The following is a 20,862-nucleotide window of genomic DNA, read 5'->3' as shown; positions in this document are numbered from 1 at the left end:
GATGACAATGCACCAATACACACAGCAAGACTGGTGAAAGATTGGTTTGATGAACATGAAAGTGAAGTTGAACATCTCCCATGGCCTGCACAGTCACCAGATCTAAATATTATTGAGCCAATTTGGGGTGTTTTGGAGGAGCGAGTCAGGAAACGTTTTCCTCCACCAGTATCACGTAGTGACCTGGCCACTATCCTGCAAGAAGAATGGCTTAAAATCCCTCTGACCACTGTGCAGGACTTGTATATGTTATTCCCAAGACGAACTGACGCTGTATTGGCCGCAAAAGGAGGCCCTACACCATACTAATAAATTATTGTGGTCTAAAACCAGGTGTTTCAGTTTCATTGTCCAACCCCTGTATGAAGACTTACAAAGCAATTTCTAAGGCCATGGGTTTCCAGATAACCACAGTGAGAACCCTTATCTACAAATAGAGAAAACATAGAGGTGGTGAACCTTTCATGGAGTGGACAGCCCACTAAAGTCACTCCAAGAGCTCATGAACGACTCATCCAGGAGGTCACAAAAGAACCCATAACAGCATCTAAAGCACTGCAGGCCTCACTTAAGATCAGTATTCAAGATTCAACAATAAGAAAGAGACTGGGAGAGCATCCATGGGAGAGCTCCAAGGGCAAAACCACCACTGACCAAAAAGCATCCTAATTATCTCCTTGGGGTATATATAGCTAATCTCATTAACTGTGAATTCATAGGACTGCTTGGATGCAGCATTTGGTAGGATTCTTTTTTTCATATCATATCAATAATATATTTGACAAGTTGTATGGACAACCTGCTATTAATGCCCACGGTGGTGGGAATATTCTGTAATCATTAAACAGAAAACTGAAAAAAAAAGAAAAAATTTTAATTGTAATCTATATAGTCAATCGCATTTTTACAGCAGCAGTATCGAAAGGGCATATTTTCCTGGGGTGGCAAAGTCCAATTTAGATTCTGTTGCATGACCTGAAACAGGCAATTCAACCCTGAAAACCCTCTAATGTGACTGCATAAAAACAATTCTGCAAAGAAAAGTGGGTTAAAATTCCTCCATAGCGATGTAAAGGAGGCATAGGTGGTTATTGCTGCTAAATGTTGCACAAGCAGTAATAAGGTCTAGGGACTGCCGATTACTTTTACACATATAAGGCACAGTTGGTTTGTATAGTTTGAAATCATTCTTTAGAAAAGAGTGTTTTTTATTTGAAACAAACTAAACCGAGGGCAACTAAAAGCTTCAGTAAGAGGTGATTCTGTTACCAAAGCAACACATGAAACTGGAATTTAATTAATTAAAGCTAGATTTAAGGTGCACTCTTCCTTTCAAATGAGAGGCTGACAGTCCGAGAAATTATATTGACAAGGCGATCATTAGAGAACTTAATGTAAAACACACACACACACACACACACACACACACACATCTCTCACTTTATCAGCTGCAGCAACATTTCTAGATCATTGCTTGCAGTTTAAAAATCGATGGAAAGCCTTCACTGGGGAGAAAGGAAAGCCTCCTGCAGGTCGACTTATGGCACAAATAATATAGAAAAACCGGTGTTTAGAAAACAAAATTATACAAAACAAATCTACACCTGTTCAGTGCAGGTGGTACAATTTGTTCTCACAGAGAAATGTGTTCATGAGCGGTGCAACGAATTCTTTCATCCCTCAAAAATCCAAACTATCAGAGCAACCCTTCGCCAAAGCAGAAAATCACTTGTCAGAAAAAAGAACCCTGTGAATATGAATAGAGGCATCACAAACGGGTGATGTGTGTGTGTGTGCATATGAGTGATGGCACCACTGGGTATTTCACAGGAGCACAATAGAAACGCCGAACCGCCAGGATATAAAACAAAAGGTGAAAAGAATGGCTGATAACACTCAGGATGAACTGCAATCAAAGCTAGTGTGATTATAATGATGAAAAAACCTAAACACCAACTGTTATTCACGGGAACTTTATTTATAGTAATCAGCTCACCTGTTTGACATCGTATGCAAAGAGTGCGTACTTCAGATCTGGAGAGAGTGAATATTTTGCCACCTTAAAGGAGACCTAAAGGAAACAGACAAGCTTTAAATATTGTTTTATATGTTATAAATTATGTCAGAAGCAAAAACCTTTCTGAAAAGATGTCACCACAGTTGCTGTTAGAGTTAAGCCCAAAATTATTCATGCCCCTGACACAGTTATGGTTACAATAACCTAGTAAATGTCTTATTTTATGAGTAATACTTTTCTCAATTCCTAACAAAGAAAACGCTCGGCTTTCCACAAATATGGAAAGAAGAAGACACAAGAATTGAAGATGTAGGTAGGACATAAGGATGGAAGGAAAGTAAGAAAGAAATAGGGGCACCAAGAACAAGTATTTAAATACAAATATTTAATGTTTTCCTCATTTTTCTCTAGAGCTGGAAAATACAAACAAAATTCCAAATTTTTTTCAAGAATTTAGTTCTTATATTTTATTCTCAATATTTTAATAATGTAAGAAAAATTAAATCGCAAATAAAAAGTTAGAACTATATGTCTAGTATAAAAATATGTAACAGTGGTAAAAAAAAAAAACTGTACATCTTCTCCTGTACAAGAACCATCAGCACCCGCACCCCCCAGAGGTGGGTTCTCTCCCCACTCCTTTTCTCTCTTTAAACAAATGACTGCACCTCCGCAGACCCGTCTGTGAAACTCCTGAAGTTCGCAGATGAGACCAATGTCATGGATCTAATCCTGGACAATGTGAAGTCTGCATACAGACAGAAGGTGGATCAGCTCCCTACCGGGACCCAGTGGGAACAACCACCACCCTTCCGCCCATTACTATCCTTAACAAAACGTTGTCTACAGTGGATCACATTCTATCTTCGGGAATGAGATGGTCCTTACACATAGACACTGTTCAGAAGAAGGCCTAGTAGAGATTGTAGTTCTTGCAACAACTTAAGAAGTACAACCCTCCACAGGAGCTGCTGGTCCCCTTTTACACGCCCATTAATTAGTATATCCTGTGCACATCCATCTCTGTGAGGTTTGGCTCATCCACAAAACATGACAGGGCCAAACAATTAGGTCTGCAGAGTGGATCATCATGGCTGACCTTCCTTCCATTCAGGACTGGTGCAGGTCCAGCGTCAGGAAAAGGGCAGCTAACATCTCTGCAGACCCCACACACCCTGGACACAAACTGTTTAGACTTTTACCCTCAGGCCAGGGCTACAGACTGCTATTTTCAAAATCCAGCCGCCACAGTTTCAAATATTGGGTGTACATGCAAAAATATTTCAAGCTGCCTCACAAGTGGTTGTTTTTAAATCGACAACCCTACTTCCAATCCTCATCAAAGTCGGCTTTAAAGCCTTTCTGTAATTCTGAGTGAAAAGTGGTGTGGGTGAGATGATGATAAAATGGGACTGATTTGTTTCAGTACACAAACGTTATGGAACAGCAACAGGATTAACACGATGCCAGCAGGAAACTGCTAAATTTAACCTTGATTTTACAGAAAACATCAATCATTCACTGAGCTGCAGTTTAGGATGTGAATGTATATTCCTGAAGGTAATGCAGCTGCATTTACTGTTGATGAATAGCTGGCGAACAAATAGTGAGATTCCAACATTTCTTATAAAATAGCTTCAAGCAGCAGCTTTATGTGTCATTGCTGTATTTATTTTTTACAAAACTCCATATTCCTGCATGAAATAAAATGTTCAATAGTTAAAAGAAAACGTAACTTTATTGATCCTTGTTGATGTTTATGTGTGACAGAAGCCAAAGAGCTGGTCTAGATTACGGATATGCATAAAAGATAATGAAAGTGGCAGCAATAACTTACAAATGTGGTGTTCTTCAAAATAACCTCCGTCTCATTCAGGACAAAGTTGAACGTGACAACGTGACCATCTCTGTTTCTGTAAACCACCTCTAAATCTGAGAGGAAAAGCAAAAAGATTACAAAATGAATACCAAATAAGGACGAGTTTAAGTCAAGTTGAAGTCAAATGATACAGACTAACTTTGTGCATTGAAAGGTAACCTAGATTTAAATAGTCAATACCAACACTTAATAGGTTTTGACAAGCTCAGATATAGTTATAATGTCTTTCAGTTCTATGGTTATCAGGAAATAATACCAAAATGGACTTCAAATTGTTGTAGCTAATAACCCTTCCTAGATTGATGGACAGCAACAGTTGCCTCTGTGATTTAATTGCTATGGTCCTTTAACTTTGGCATTGTGTTAACGCACACCTGTTACTTTTGCTCTTAAATTGAGTAATTACAGGTCCTTCTCAAAATATTAGCATATTGTGATAAAGTTCATTATTTTCCATAATGTCATGATGAAAATTTAACATTCATATATTTTAGATTCATTGCACACTAACTGAAATATTTCAGGTCTTTTATTGTCTTAATACGAATGATTTTGGCATACAGCTTATGAAAACCCAAAATTCCTATCTCACAAAATTAGCATATAATTAAAAGGGTCTCTAAACGAGCTATGAACCTAATCATCTGAATCAACGAGTTAACTCTAAACACCTGTAAAAGATTCCTGAGGCCTTTAAAACTCCCAGCCTGGTTCATCACTCAAAACCCCAATCATGGGTAAGACTGCCGACCTGACTGCTGTCCAGAAGGCCACTATTGACACCCTCAAGCAAGAAATTTCTGAACGAATAGGCTGTTCCCAGAGTGCTGTATCAAGGCACCTCAGTGGGAAGTCTGTGGGAAGGAAAAAGTGTGGCAGAAAACGCTGCACAACGAGAAGAGGTGACCGGACCCTGAGGAAGATTGTGGAGAAGGGCCGATTCCAGACCTTGGGGGACCTGCAGAAGAAGTGGACTGAGTCTGGAGTAGAAACATCCAGAGCCACCGTGCACAGGCGTGTGCAGGAAATGGGCTACAGGTGCCGCATTCCCCAGGTCAAGCCACTTTTGAACCAGAAACAGCGGCAGAAGCGCCTGACCTGGGCTACAGAGAAGCAGCACTGGACTGTTGCTCAGTGGTCCAAAGTACTTTTTTCAGATGAAAGCAAATTCTGCATGTCATTCGGAAATCAAGGTGCCAGAGTCTGGAGGAAGACTGGGGAAAAGGAAATGCCAAAATGCCAGAAGTCCAGTGTCAAGTACCCACAGTCAGTGATGGTCTGGGGTGCCGTGTCAGCTGCTGGTGTTGGTCCACTGTGTTTTATCAAGGGCAGGGTCAATGCAGCTAGCTATCAGGAGATTTTGGAGCACTTCATGCTTCCATCTGCTGAAAAGCTTTATGGAGATGAAGATTTCATTTTTCAGCACGACCTGGCACCTGCTCACAGTGCCAAAACCACTGGTAAATGGTTTACTGACCATGGTATCACCGTGCTCAATTGGCCTGCCAACTCTCCTGACCTGAACCCCATAGAGAATCTGTGGGATATTGTGAAGAGAATGTTGAGAGACTCAAGACCCAACACTCTGGATGAGCTAAAGGCCGCTATCGAAGCATCCTGGGCCTCCATAAGACCTCAGCAGTGCCACAGGCTGATTGCCTCCATGCCACGCCGCATTAAAGCAGTCATTTCTGCAAAAGGATTCCCAACCAAGTATTGAGTGCATAACTGTACATGATTATTTGAAGGTTGATGTTTTTTGTATTAAAAACACTTTTCTTTTATTGGTTGGATTAAATATGCTAATTTTGTGAGATAGGAATTTTGGGTTTTCATGAGCTGTATGCCAAAATCATTCGTATTAAGACAATAAAAGACCTGAAATATTTCAGTTAGTGTGCAATGAATCTAAAATATATGAAAGTAAAATTTTCATCATGACTTTATGGAAAATAATGAACTTTATCACAATATGCTAATATTTTGAGAAGGACCTGTACTTTCCTAATTCATAACACAACAAGGAGTTCATAAAGTGCCATTGCTGTTGCCTTTTCATCCTGGCATAGTGTTTGCTCACACCAGCTGCTTTCTTTACTAAATGGGGTAATGATGCATTGTTGCAACTCTCTGATGTTGCTCACCATTTCGTAAAATATTAAGGTGCCCCTGGCAGTCATTGCTGTTGTTTTTCAGTCTTGCCTTGCGTTAATATACATCTGTTGATTTTCATTTTAATTAGTAGTTATGTATCAATGTATCTTTTTGACTTTGCTTCCCTTTTTCATAACATTCTCAGGGGCCCATAAAGGTTATTGATGATGTCTTTCCAACTAGACATTGAGCTTTGAAAAAATTATTTGTCCCCCTACAGTTTTTTTGTTTTTTCCTTTGCCCATATTTAAATGTTTCAGATCATGAAACTTTTTTATTATCTGACATAACCAAGTAAAAACAAAAAGCAGATTTTAAAAACGGATTTAGGTTTTTAAGGGCATGAATTAACTGTGATTAACCATATTTTTGGAAAGCTGAGATCAATTACACTATCCAAACCCAGGCTAAATTTCTGACAGAGCTGTAGAATGAAACTGTATGACAACATGAAGTAGGCAAAACTATTTTTAATATGTGAAGGTTTGCAGCAATTACATCAGAATTGGAAAATACTGATCTTAATTTCAGACACAATTTCCAACAGTAATGTATAAATAAGATGTTAAAAAGTCTGTGAGAATCATTTAAAAAGAGCAAAATAAAAATAGCTTTTCTTAGCTACTGCTTGCACTGGCCTCTCTGTTCAATAGAAGTTCATACTGCAACACACACACACAATGTGCTGGATCTGTTTTATCACTCTGTCAAATCATTTAAACTGTATTTATATAGCCCCTTCCAACAATGCCTTGCAATTACCAACGTGCTTTACAAACACTGCCTGCTCTTGCTCCATGAAGCTGCAAGAGGCAAATGATTTGCAGCCAGTAAGGAACTGATGCATCATATAACTGCAGTGGTCAGTACATGTCTTGTTGAGGGAAAAAAACAGGAGATGTGGTTTTCAAAGCAGCAGACCCAGAGCAGTCTGTTTTATTCACAAAGCACAAGAGCAGCAGGATGGGTCATCAAAATATTCTCCTCAACTATCTCAACTAACGTGCTGATTAACCTAGATCTGACGTCAGTAAAGAGAAGTGTCTGTGCCTCAATGAATGAAACTGATATTTCTCTGATTTGCTGCTCGATTCTGAAAGAGTGTTTTTGTCAGAATAAAATCTATCATATGTCTTTGTGGTCGCTTACATTGAATCTTAGGTCAGCAAAAATAATTTTTTACTTTTTAATAGTTTTCGATATACAGGTCCTTCTCAAAAAATTAACATATTGTGATAAAGTTCATTATTTTCTATAATGTAATGATGAAAATTTAACATTCATATATTTTAGATTCATTGCACACTAACTGAAATATTTCAGGTCTTTTATTGTCTTAATACGGATGATTTTGGCATACAGCTCATGAAAACCCAAAATTCCTATCTCACAAAATTAGCATATTTCATCCAACGAAAAAAAGAAAAGTGTTTTTAATACAAAAAACATCAACCTTCAAATAATCATGTACAGTTATGCACTCAATACTTGGTCGGGAATCCTTTTGCAGAAATGACTGCTTCAATGCGGCGTGGCATGGAGGCAATCAGCCTGTGGCACTGCTGAGGTCTTATGGAGGCCCAGAATGCTTCGATAGCGGCCTTTAGCTCATCCAGAGTGTTGGGTCTTGAGTCTCTCAACGTTCTCTTCACAATATCCCACAGATTCTCTATGGGGTTCAGGTCAGGAGAGTTGCCAGGCCAATTGAGCACAGTGATACCAAGGTCAGTAAACCATTTACCAGTGGTTTTGGCACTGTGAGCAGGTGCCAGGTCATGCTGAAAAATGAAATCTTCATCTCCATAAAGCTTTTCAGCAGATGGAAGCATGAAGTGCTCCAAAATCTCCTGATAGCTAGCTGCATTGACCCTGCCCTTGATAAAACACAGTGGACCAACAACAGCAGCTGACACGGCACCCCAGACCATCACTGACTGTGGGTACTTGACACTGGACTTCTGGCATTTTGGCATTTCCTTCTCCCCAGTCTTCCTCCAGACTCTGGCACCTTGATTTCCGAATGACATGCAGAATTTGCTTTCATCCGAAAAAAGTACTTTGGACCACTGAGCAACAGTCCAGTGCTGCTTCTCTGTAGCCCAGGTCTGGGGAATGCGGCACCTGTAGCCCATTTCCTGCACACGCCTGTGCACGGTGGCTCTGGATGTTTCTACTCCAGACTCAGTCCACTTCTTCTGCAGGTCCCCCAAGGTCTGGAATCGGCCCTTCTCCACAATCTTCCTCAAGGTCCGGTCACCTCTTATTGTTGTGCAGCGTTTTCTGCCACACTTTTTCCTTCCCACAGACTTCCTACTGAGGTGCCTTGATACAGCACTCTGGGAACAGCCTATTCGTTCAGAAATGTCTTTCTGTGTCTTACCCTCTTGCTTGAGGGTGTCAATAGTGGCCTTCTGGACAGCAGTCAGGTCGGCAGTCTTACCCATGATTGGGGTTTTGAGTGATGAACCAGGCTGGGAGTTTTAAAGGCCTCAGGAATCTTTTGCAGGTGTTTAGAGTTAACTCGTTGATTCAGATGATTAGGTTCATAGCTCGTTTAGAGACCCTTTTAATGATATGCTAATTTTGTGAGATAGGAATTTTGGGTTTTCATGAGCTGTATGCCAAAATCATCCGTATTAAGACAATAAAAGACCTGAAATATTTCAGTTATTGTGCAATGAATCTAAAATATATGAATGTTAAATTTTCATCATGACATTATGGAAAATAATGAACTTTATCACAATATGCTAATTTTTTGAGAAGGACCTGTACACATCAATTCAAATCAAAGCACCCACCTAATGTCACAGGTTTTACTTGTATTCATACCCTTATATATCATGCAGAAACATTTAATAGATAGCAAAACAGGGATTAGTTTTACATTCCGAGTCTTTTTTGTCAATTTAATCCAGAGGCAGCCGCTTCGTCTTTCCCCATCCCTACTTTTGGAATCTCATATCTCATTTCAGAGTGAATTTGTGGCTGATTGCAGCTGCGAAAATCACTGTCCTGGCGCGTTATAGGTTCAGGCTGGGTATGTGCACTAATGCAGTTGGAAAGAAATCCAAACGTGGATCTACATTGTTCAGTAAGCTGCAGAGCCAGATGGTGAGGGTTATGTGAAGGACACCTCAAATATAAATGCATAAGGAAATTGGAAAATGTGTTTTTGCTCTTTAGGTTGGCTGGGCCTCATTTTTATAAATGTCTTTTATGCTAGAAATCCTAAGCGATGTATTTTCTCCAGTCTACAAGAGACAAAACATGTGAATTAGATATCAAATAACCTTTGTGTCTGCATTTAGGTATGTGGATCAACTTTTCTGCCCTGTTGATAAGCGACAAGTGTTGATATATCCTTAGCAACATGTTAAAATTTAGAACCTTCATTTTGTTTAATTGTGGTGCAGTTCAGAAGTAGAGCTGCTTGTGTGCTTTGGCTTGTTGTCCTGCTACATGATTGTTGCTTCAGCTTAAGGTTACAAACTGATGGTCTGACATTCTCCTTCAAGATTGTCTGATAAAGAGCGGAACTCATGGTTCCATCAGTATAAACAGGTCGTTTATGTCTTAAAGCTGCCCCAGACCAGCACACTCACACCAGCAGGTTTGACTGTCAGCATGATGTTCCTGTTCTGAAATGCTTTGTTAGTTTTACAGCAGATGTAACAGGACACAAACCTTCCAAAAAGTACCACTTCTGTCTCCTCAGTCCACAGACATTTTTTTTCCAAAACTCCTAAAGATTATCAAGATGTTTTTCAGACAAACGTTGCTCTGTGCTTTTTTTGGCCTTGGAACCCTTTGCCCAGCCTCTTTATAGTTTAGTCACAAACGCTGACCTTACTGAATGGCAGTGAGTGCTTAACATGCTGTTCTGGGTTCTTTTGTGACCTCCTGGATGATTTGTTGATGTGCTCTTGGAGTAATTTTGGTAGGACAACCATTCCTGGGTCATACCTCTTATAATTATTAGATTTTTATGCAGTAATCATGCTCATCATTGCATTGCAAGAAGCTTTATTAGCTGGAAAAGGATTATAAAGAATAACCTATTTTCACTGTATGTTTTGTTAGAAAGATTAGCTTTAATCATATCAGGCACTGTTCTAAAAATCTAACAGCAGACTGTTTGCCATAAAAGGGAGGCAGGTCAGCTTGAAATCACCAATATGAAAATGTGGGCCAATATCCGACATTAATATTGTTATTATGTGTGATAACCGACATTTAGCGCTATTATATAATTTCCTACCCTTTCAACACTGTGAAAAAATGTTTGACATTTCTTCTCTGCTTCAATTAAACACCCCACAATGATTCGCTGAATCTCAGTCACAAACCCACACAAATACCACATGGCTAACCCCCTCCGCTCCCCAAACACATACAGCAATAAGTTGGAAATAAACATCAGTTGTTAGTATAAACCCAGTTTTACTTATAAGACCGAGACTGATATGTTAAAAAAAACAAATATGACCAACATCAGCTGATTCTGATGTTTATAACAATATTCTCACGTTGGTTTTACAGACTGAGTATGGGCAATAATTAAGGAGGCAGAACAGCAGTTTAAATAGTTTATTTGAAACACATCAAGAGTGAGACTGAACACGGACTGGATCTGCTGGAGGGATCAGGGTAACTGAGGAGGAGAGGAGAGGGGCTATGGTTTTGTTCCAGACGAGATATTGGAAGACAAGCAGGACAGGAGTGAGGTTTGCTCACAGTTGGTGGTGGATGATGGCTTGTAGGAAGAGGTTAGTTTTGCCACACAGGCTGTGTAAGACAGGAGGAGAGGCACGGAGGTTCACAGTACCGATTGTCTCAATTTGTGATCTTCTGAGCGGCAGCGCCTTAGCTGGGCGAGCAATGTTGGAGGGTGGACAGGTAGGTGAGCAAAGGTTGGATGTTTCCAAAAGGTGATCTCTGAGTTGCAGGGCTGGTGACAGGAGAGGAAGGGAGACTCACAGCTGGAGCAGCAAGGAGTAGTTCCAAGAATCTCGCCACAGAGAACAGGAGCATGGAATCCAGGACATGGTTATCAGAAGGATCCAACTCTGCAAAGGCAGGTTACCACGCTGGCAGAGATAACAAGCTGATACCTCCCTACAGGTTCCTGCTCCTTAAGAAGCCCTCTTGATTGGGCTCAACGAGAAACACCTGGGTAGCTGCACCTGCCATTCAAACCCTGTAGGAGGAGAGAAAAACAGCACAAACACAAACACCTACACACAACCCCTGTGGGTGTGACAGATATATCGTGCATGTTTACTTGAAATCAATGGCTTTTTATCTTGGTGAGGGTTACCTTGTAAGAGGTGTTCATCAAAATACCTGCACATTATAATAAAACAACTGCGTAGAGTACTGCAGCTGAAAGGTTTCTGGATCATTAAGAATATCAAGGTGAGAGCTAGAGTGGTGAAGGCTTCAGGATAAACAGGAACCCGTATTCACATGCTCCCAAGGCTAAGTAAGCTCTACTCAGGTGGCTTCATAATTTGCAATTAGAAAATCCGTACGTTCTGCTGTAAACCCATCATAGTTATTCTCTCCTACTGAGGAATGTGAAGCCAAATTGTTAGTCCATCAGTGCAGAGCTTGCTCAGCTTTGGCAAAGGGGGATGTGAGTACATCTGCATGCACAGTAAGGTAAATACCATTATCCAGTGGATTTACAAAGCATATGTGGTGGATTTACAGTTTCCTGATGCTGTTTAATTTTACAGACCTCATACATATTACATCAACTGTGGGTCTTTGCCCTGTGCCCTGTTGTTTGTCTAAACCTTATTAACATCCAACAAGCAAGTGTAAATCCTCATCTGGACGTTTTCTTCTTCTCAGCTAAAAAAGAGCAAGCACTGTAAACTTTATAAATAGATAACCCATACACATTTTAGGGGTTAGTCTGCAAATACACATCACGCAGGATGCTGATCATGGATTGTACAGTTCCCGTAGAAACATCAGATCACATTAGCATCCATAATGCTGATGATAATAGAGAAATAAAGCTCATAGCAAGCAGCACAGACTAACAGCACAAAATAAAAACTTACCAGCTTCTAAAATTACCGCAATGCCAAGGTAGAATCACATTGACCTTGGAAAAGCAACTGCAAGGTGCCTAGGTCTTGTGGCTTGAGAAGAAGCCTAAATAATCATCCCTGGACCAACATACCTAAAAGTTGGTAAATTGGTTTTCTCCAAACCAGGTACTGTCTATTATGGTTGAGCATCTCTACTTTGGTCTTCTTCTTCGTCCAAAAGGTGTTGGTCTATAAGTCTTGTTTCACTTCTATGCAACTTTGCAAACCAAAGTCATGTTACTTTTAAGAGATTAGAGGCCTTCCCTTTCAAACATTTACAACAAGCCATATTTGTTCAGTCTTTTCCTAATTGTTCTGTTTTGAACTTTAAATCAAATGGCCAGTAGAGTCTGAGATAAAGCTCCTGGGTGTTTTTTTCTGACACTGGGTTACATTTACCGCAAAATGCACTCCTGTGAAGATTGGCGGATCTTAAATGTTTCCCACCAGTGAATAATCTTTCTCTCTGTAGGATGCTGAATCTTGTATTGTTTGGAAGAGCCTTTAAATGTTTTGCCAGTGAATTGATGCTCATGAAAACCTTTTTCCTCATTAGAATAATATGAAGAATATAAACTGTAATTAACCTTGACCTTAGTCAACAGAGTAGACATACACTGACTACCAGTCTGAAGGTATACAACAGTTTTAAGAAGCCACGGTTGAAAATGTCCGCCATACCACTACTACGAGTCTGGAGCCCAATTGCCCCTCCCTTCCTTATTTCGGCACCCTGCACACCGGTCACTCATTTCTCTTTTATATAAGAAAGATGTTTGGCTCCTTAAAAAGCTATAAACAGAAAGCTAAAGGACTTCACCCATTACTGCTATTCAGGTAATGCTCATTTGAAAGTTAAGTTTAATGCTAAAACTCTGTAGCAGTATGTCTGTTAAGAGGTGGTGCAGGCTAGCTAAATGAGTTCAGCTAATTAGCTTTTTTGAGTATTTCCAGATAAATGAACTGAATTCATAAAGCGCTTTGCTATTTATAACAACCACACAAAGCATTTTACACTATAGCCACATTCACCCATTTGTACTCAAAAATGTTCACAGTAATACACCTATTTGCACATCGGTAGACAATTTGGGATTAAGTGCCTTGTACAGGGGCACATCTACATGTGGCATGGGAGAAAAATTGAATCGAAGCCAGAACTTTTCGAATGCAGTATGACTATACTTCCCATTGAGTATTTAAGAAGTATTTTCAATAAGAAAGAAATGTGAGACAACATTTTTTAGGTTTAATAATCGACACTATTTTAAATAATGTAATTGTGAAATTGTAATTGTACTTTTAAGTAATGTAATGTAATTGTTGCTTTCTTGTTTTATATATTTGTTACTACCATGATAAAGTGAAGCTAGGCTATTTTTATTCAAGGTTATCATATGGTAAAAACCTCATACCGACCAGAGTATGCATATGATAGCGTTAGCATGCTAATGTTAGAGTTATGTCAGCATTAGGATGTCAGCTGATGTGATTATGGTAATGCTAATATTAGCATCAGCATAATTATTTATTATAAATATTGCTAACTTCAGCATGCTAATGCTATCTTTAGAATTAGTATCCTTACATGTGCTAACCTCAGCATCCTAGTGCTAACATCCACTGCTATTTATTGTGATTTAGTGAAAATGCAAGTCATTTCTCTGATGTTCCAACTGTTGATAGGAATAAAAGATAGAGATCCAATTTCAACAGTTCTGTTTTTATTTCTGTTCTCCTCTATAAAAGTGTCCCTGTAAGTGGTAATACTTAGCCTAGTCTAGTCAAAGTCTGGGCTTATGTATTTAATAATAATGTAGTGATGAGCTAATTTATATTGCAGGAAAAGAATCTTTAAGTCATTTCATTTTATTTTTTAAAATATTACACAAAATATAGTGTTAACTTTTTATGTCTTTCTGTCTGCATAGACCATTATTAAATCTGTGTATTTGTCACAAAGTTGAAAGACCTTGTGATCTGGTTACGATCACAGTTTTATTAGCTACCTTTCTTAAAACTTCAAACAGTTTAGCTGACAATTTTAAATTGACATTTCAAACTAAAACCGCAATTCAACAAAATTCCAGGTTTTATCATTGTTCTTGGTGTCTCATCACTGTTTCAACCACCAGAGGGCCTCAAGTGTCAAATGTAGCTATTGTATGTCTACGCAGGAAGGTTTTCGAAATATTTTTTTGTCCTCACCAGATGCACAAGTAAACAAGATGAGACCTCCGCCCTGAGCTTCAGCTAGCTGTCTGGTGCACATTGTAAAGTCAGTGATTTTTAAATACAATTTTTGGGATACTCAGAATGGTCTCATAATGTATTAATCCTGAAATTTCTTGGACAACAAGCGTTCCAAACAAGACTCTGCTTATAGTTGGCACCAAAGTCAAAATAATATGAGCCTTTTTTTGCCTTAAGCACGACCAGCTATTTTGTTAAAAGTTTTAACCGGACTGAACTCCACAAGCTTCAATCTCACAGATTGATTCTTTTTCTATGATTAACTTTGCTGGCCTGAATGGTTTCCTATTGAATGTGTATTATGCTTGGTTTCCTGCAATTTATAAGCAGCTATTTGAAGAAATATAAGAAATCATTTATACCTGTCCCATATTCTGTTAAATGTTGGTGCGGTCACCACTGAGGCCGAACTTTGATGTTAAAATAAGTCTAAGGTTGTCAAGAAACGCAATTTCCATCAGGGACCAGTTCTGAATTAGATGTGCAGTAAATTCAGAGCCAGACCGCTCTCGTCTGCACAGCCTCTCAGCTTTCATCACACCTGATGGAAACCACTTTTACACCACAGGCTGCAATTTCCCCCATTTCATCATCAATCTCAATAAAACAGCTAATGGGACAGCTGACCCTGTAGGGCTGAAAACAAATCATCACAGCTGCGTTACAACTCGAGTCCTGCAGGTTTAAACAAGTTAGACTGAAGATGAGATTAAAAAAGGTCATTTAAGTTAATGTTTCTTGTGATAAAATAAGAATGCATGTCTAAAACCTGGTGGTATAATATAAATTAATGATAGACATACATTTCTTACTTAAGCAGTAAATTGGTCCACATGCAAACCAGTAAATGTTTTGCTTTGCAAGAGGCTAGCATGTCTACGCCAAGGCAATGAGAATATAAAATTGTGGATTCTGCATAGAAGTATTAGACAGCATTACCTGTTCTATCAGCAATTAGCAAAGATTTATAGATTTTGGGTCTTCATGTAGCCAGGTGATGACTTTGTTTATTATTTATATTTTCAGAAAATGCAATAAGTCTGGATTCTTGTTGGAAAAGTTGCCCAATAAGACTACATTTGTAATTGTGGAACATTTTAAAGAAATGCTTGTACAGATTTTTCTACCACACATTTTCCTTCCACTTAACTTTCCATCAAGACGTTTGGATACAGACTGTCTGCTTGACAACAAAAGTCTTCCCTATGGTTGTGCAGATGCTAACACAACAGTTCTTTATTGAAAACAGTTTTGGCACTGGTTTTCTGTAACATTCAAATGTTTTAGAGAAATTAAATTTTAGGTTTTCTTTAGCTGCAAGAAAAAAGCACCTTTTTTACCACAGATTTCACTTCCACTTAATTTTCCATCAATATCCTTGGCTACAGCACACTATAAACAGCCAACTTTTTTATCAGTGACATATTGTGGCTTAATCTGCGTGTAGAGGGTGTCAGTGACCGTCTGCTAGACAGCTGTGAAGTTAGCAGTCTTCCTCATGATTCTGTAGACCATAACATCCCCATACAGTAACATGTCTGGACTAAACATGCTCTTTTTATTAGCCTGATGCAATATTTATATTTAAGGAAATGGTTTTAGGGTTTTCGTAAGCTGTAAGCCATAATCACTCAGTCTGTGTAATGAATCTATATCATGTATGTTTCTCTTTACAGAAACAGATTCACTTTCAATGTTTAATTTGCACTTGTAACTAGACTCAACTGGACTGTGTGTAGTTGAATTAATATGAATTTATTTGGACTGAATTGGATTCTATATATGTAGATTTGTCCAGCTTGTTGTGTAAAGTGCCTTTAGATGAGTTTTTTGGAAACTGGTGTTGTATTAATATAGATTAAACTGAATAAAACCAATACCTAACAAAGGAAGGATTGAAGGCAGTAAAGTCTAATTTAAACCCACAACAGAGTTGGCAACAGAGAACACATTCCAAGAGAGCAGTGAGAGCTTCAGGAACCCTACAATGAGCTGAGAGATGAAAATGAAAGTAAAAGATGAAAATCCGACAATCCAGCCTGCAACTGGTTGAGTTGGATCAGTAGTGACATTAAAATGTATATCTGGGTGAAATTAGTCCTCATAAATATATTTACCAGCACACCAGAGTGTGTCAGAGGCTTAACCATCAAATAATAAGACACCACAGGCTACAGAACTAGTCATTAGTATTATCTCCCTGTGAAAGAGAAGAACTTGGCAGGCGCTGGATCTTTGATTTATCTTTCAGAACAAGGCCATCTTTTTACCACTGTCCTGTGTTTTCAACCTTCCTCTTCCCTTCTGTCACCCCAGCCAGTCTCAACAGAGGTGTTATGGATATATTTAGTCATCAACATGTCTGAATTCACCACAAAGGCAATAATTTAGCTGTCATGCTGTCAAAACCTCCTGCTGCCATTCTTTAAATTGTTCTCTTTCATCAATAACCGCTGTTTATTGTCTGTTTTCCTTCTATTCAAAAAAAATCCCAGACATTAATACAATCTGTCGAGGAGTCAGACAGCAACACATTTGAAATTCTTCACCAACATGAGCAGAGATGAGGACTGATATTGATCAAGGTCATAAAATATGATTCAAGAGGTGCTGGCAATGTGGCCTCCAGACAAACTAAGGCAAGGAAGGTTAGTAAACTCAGTGGTGACAACGCCTATTGTTATGGAAAACAAAAACCTCCACCTGGATCCCTTGGACACACAAAAATACTCTTTTGAAGATTGACATATAAATAATATGTATCAACATATTTTTTATGAATGCCAGTACTAACTTCGGTCTTCCCCATACATGATGTACATTTTAACCTCTTAAATGCCAGTTTTAGCAATTACAGTGGTCTTTTTTCACATTTAACATATCCACATTTTATTCAAGTGTCTTGAATTGCCAACAACATTAATTCTGATCAGTGTAATTGATTGTGACAATGACCAATGATTGTTACTTTAACAATTTTTTCGGTGTTGATTCCAGCACAGCACTGATAAAAATCCAAATATTTGATTAAATGCAGTTATTGTGTACTGTTTAAAGCTGCAGTAGAGAGTTCAGAGAGAACCATTGACTTAAAATTTGAACAAGTAAACCTTACAAGTCCCTGTCCCTTGCTTTCTGCTGTGCTACAGCCCTCCCTCCACAGCTTCTCCCCCACAGCGGAGCCTGCTATGAGCATGCAGGCTAGTAAGCAAGGCCACCGATGACGGCGGATAAACAGCTATGACACATTCACTGGTAGGGACAAAACATCAACGATATGCTTTACATGGACTATGGCCTGCCCATGCCTTGACTACAAACTTAGTCCTCAAATCATTAGCACAGCACCATTAGCACAGCTGCAGCACATTGGCAATCTTTAGCTTGAAGACGGTAAGCAATGTGTTGGGAGGGGTGTGAGCGCCGCTTGGACAACCATGATTAACACTGCAGCGTGTATATAAGTGTGATCGATACTGCTAAGACATTCCTCCTGGCTCTGATTGGTTGTTTCTGACCAGGAGCGGTGTATTCCTGCTAATGGCAGTAGGACCACTGGGAGAAGCCAGAGGAGCTTGATTTTTTTCACAGATAATATGTCTCATGTTATATTGTCAGGCTATGGTGACACTTTTAAGAAATATGTACAAAATACATTTTTTGCAAAAGTTACCTACTGCAGCTTTAACAATAAAATTACACTACTTAATTTAAACTTGTGTCCTAAAGCAGCTTATTTGACCATGGCACTATTTGTGCCTGTGGGGCTTTGAGTGCAGTGACATGAGGTCATATATTTCAATGTCAAAAAATGTCAAAAAAGACTTGAATTTTTGAATACTTTGTAGTTTCACTTTTGTCATTATCTTAATAGCTAACACAAAATACCATGATAACATATTTAGTCCATAACGCCATTATTAATTATTAATACATTTAATAAAGGGTAAAGTGGCAGATGCAACCCTAGTTGTTTGTGAGCATAAAGTTTGTCACATGATAAAAAATCTTGTGACTGTTTCCTCTGTTGGATCAAAACCCTAATCATGGCATATTCTATTATGTCAGTAACCGCTCCCAAGAAGATATTCCTGCATGTTTAGGCTCTATAATTAGTCTTCAGTTGCAACTTATTTTTCTATGTGTCTGAGCCAGATGAAGTAGGGTAGTGACTGTACCTGCAGTCTGATTGTAAATTATTACTTTAACTTCCCTTCCACCCACCGTCAATACGTGTAGCATTAGCTTGAAGTGACTCTTTAGAGCTAAGCGTGTGGTTGTGGGAAAACTAATTGCGAAGGCACTTGTAAGTTTGAGAGAGAAAGACAGTGTCCTCAGAATAACATATTGACAGCTACATTACTATTAGTTAAATTAGTTAAAACAGTTGTTAAATCTTCTTGAGTAAAACACAAACTGATTATGTGGAGAAAAGTGAGACTTGTACAGCCCCTGCGTGGCAAGCTAATATAAAGTAGGCTATTCTGGTGACAGTTATTGGGAGCTGGCCAGTACAGCAGTTGGTTTCCATGGAGATGTATTGCAAGGCTTGTGGACAGACATTGATGACCGAGGGGTCATAATGATCGGGAATATTGAACCTTAGGAGGATATAACAATCTTGAAAAAAGCTATAATTTCAGCACAGCATACACAGACCAACATAACTTCACATAAGCTATTAAGTTACTCATGCATATTTTAAATAATATGATACATTTGTGAAAATGTAATTGTGACATAATTTAATCAGCAAAATTTATTCCTTAAGTTATTTTTTTTATTATTAATTTTAACAAAATAAATGGCTACATTTTAAAATATATGTGGAGATTTCAGAACATTTTAAAAGTATTTTAAAGTTAATTTTCTCAGACAGAAAGTTTGAATGACTTTTTTTTACGATTAAAAAGAAAAGAAGATAGAGAAAAGACTAAATAAAATATTTTAGCATACAAAGACAAATTCTCCATCGGAAAAGACTAGAACAATTTAAAGAAAAGTCCATCAGAAGTCCATTTGGGGGTAAAAATTTAAATTCTATATTTCAGAGGTTGCTTAAAACCTAAAAATTAAACTAACACTGGACTCACCGTTTATCCACCTGGCTTCTGGGTCGTGAATTTGGAACTCTGGTTTGAACAGGTCCGCCACAGTCAGCTTGGACTTGCTGGTATCGGGAGGGTCAGCTGTGAAGCAACAACACATTTAAAACCTGCTTGTCATCACAGAGTTAACACTGAAGAGCAAAACATAGCAAAGGGTTTTAGTTTTAAATAAAAAAAAACTAATTGGTAAATATGCACTGTAAAAAAAATAAGATGATTTTTAGCATACTGGGCGTGAGGACGACTACCGACAAGGTGATGAGCGAGCAGACCACCATTATAACCAGAAGAGAGATGGCAATTCCCTTCCAGTTCCTCTGCGGGGGGCTGACATCCACAAACTCCTGCAAACGCAGGTAAAAAATGGCATCAGATCAGCAGAAAACAAATCTGCATGTATGAACAGGATCAATAACATGACAGCAGAAACATCCCTGTTCCAATACAACTTTTCTTCGTGCTCAGTTTATTAAACTTAGAAACTTCAAATTTACAGAGCTGGTGCTTAATATCACTTGGTGAATAACTACGTTATTTTTTACCATTTAGGAAATGACATCGAGATGGAAGAGCGGATATTAAACTGTTTTTGTTTTGTAGCCATTTAACCGCACAATAAAAGCAAATGCAGAGCAATCATTGTGTCTAGACAAAAGATTATCCAGAGAAAACACCGCTTTTGATTACGGTCTTCCTTTTCTGCTTTAAATAATATAATCTAACATTTTATATGAATTTATATGAGTTCTTTCAGCTTCAAAAATGAAGGTTTAACCTTCAGCCACAAGTCTGAAAATAGACAAAAGGATGCAGGCTTTCAGTTTAACTTCACATTCTGAACCGGAAACCAACCGAAGACGTGAGGTCAGACGCTTTCACCAGGGACGCTGCATGGGGCTGCATGTGGCTGTTTCTTAGAAACAGAGAAATGTCGAGGAAGGCGGTGAAGCCTCGTTCATACAAAAAGCATCTTAGTGGAATTTTCTTATGTAAAAAAATAGAAAGACAAGAGAAAAACTTGCTTCAACAGCAGCTGAAATCCAAAGTATTCTGAACCATTAAATTATTTGGTATATAAATATGAAAAGTAAGCTCACAGCACCCCACTCCGCAGTTATTACAACTCTGATTAACTTATCTTTTCCTGCTGAAGAGCATCAATCCCCACAGCGTGATGCTGCCACCACCAAGTTTCATCATGGGAAAGATGTGCACAGGGTGATGTGTTAGTTATTTTCTCCACGTACTGTGCTTTGCATGGTGGCCAAAATTAAAAATGTTGGTTTTATATGAGCACAGCACTTCTTCCTCCCACAAGGCTTGTGGTATACTGCAAATAAATAGTTT

General features: G+C 38.6%; 1 protein-coding gene across 3 annotated transcripts in view; it reads right to left on the bottom strand.

Moving 5' to 3' along the window:
- Nucleotides 1–20,862, bottom strand: part of LOC124861702 (inactive dipeptidyl peptidase 10-like) — a 98,423-nt gene that overhangs the window by 37,329 nt on the left and 40,232 nt on the right. For all 3 annotated transcript variants that reach the window (XM_047355621.1, XM_047355622.1, XM_047355623.1), the window contains 4 exons: nt 19,745–19,859; nt 19,501–19,596; nt 3,855–3,949; nt 1,997–2,071 (listed from right to left, as the gene is read on the bottom strand). In XM_047355621.1, coding sequence (XP_047211577.1) covers nt 1,997–2,071; nt 3,855–3,949; nt 19,501–19,596; nt 19,745–19,859 — 381 coding nt within the window. The remainder of the gene's footprint in view (nt 1–1,996; nt 2,072–3,854; nt 3,950–19,500; nt 19,597–19,744; nt 19,860–20,862) is intronic.

This window comes from Girardinichthys multiradiatus, chromosome 24, assembly GCF_021462225.1.
Source record: "Girardinichthys multiradiatus isolate DD_20200921_A chromosome 24, DD_fGirMul_XY1, whole genome shotgun sequence".
NCBI classification, from domain to species: domain Eukaryota; kingdom Metazoa; phylum Chordata; class Actinopteri; order Cyprinodontiformes; family Goodeidae; genus Girardinichthys; species Girardinichthys multiradiatus.
This window is presented reverse-complemented; position numbering and strand designations above follow the sequence as displayed.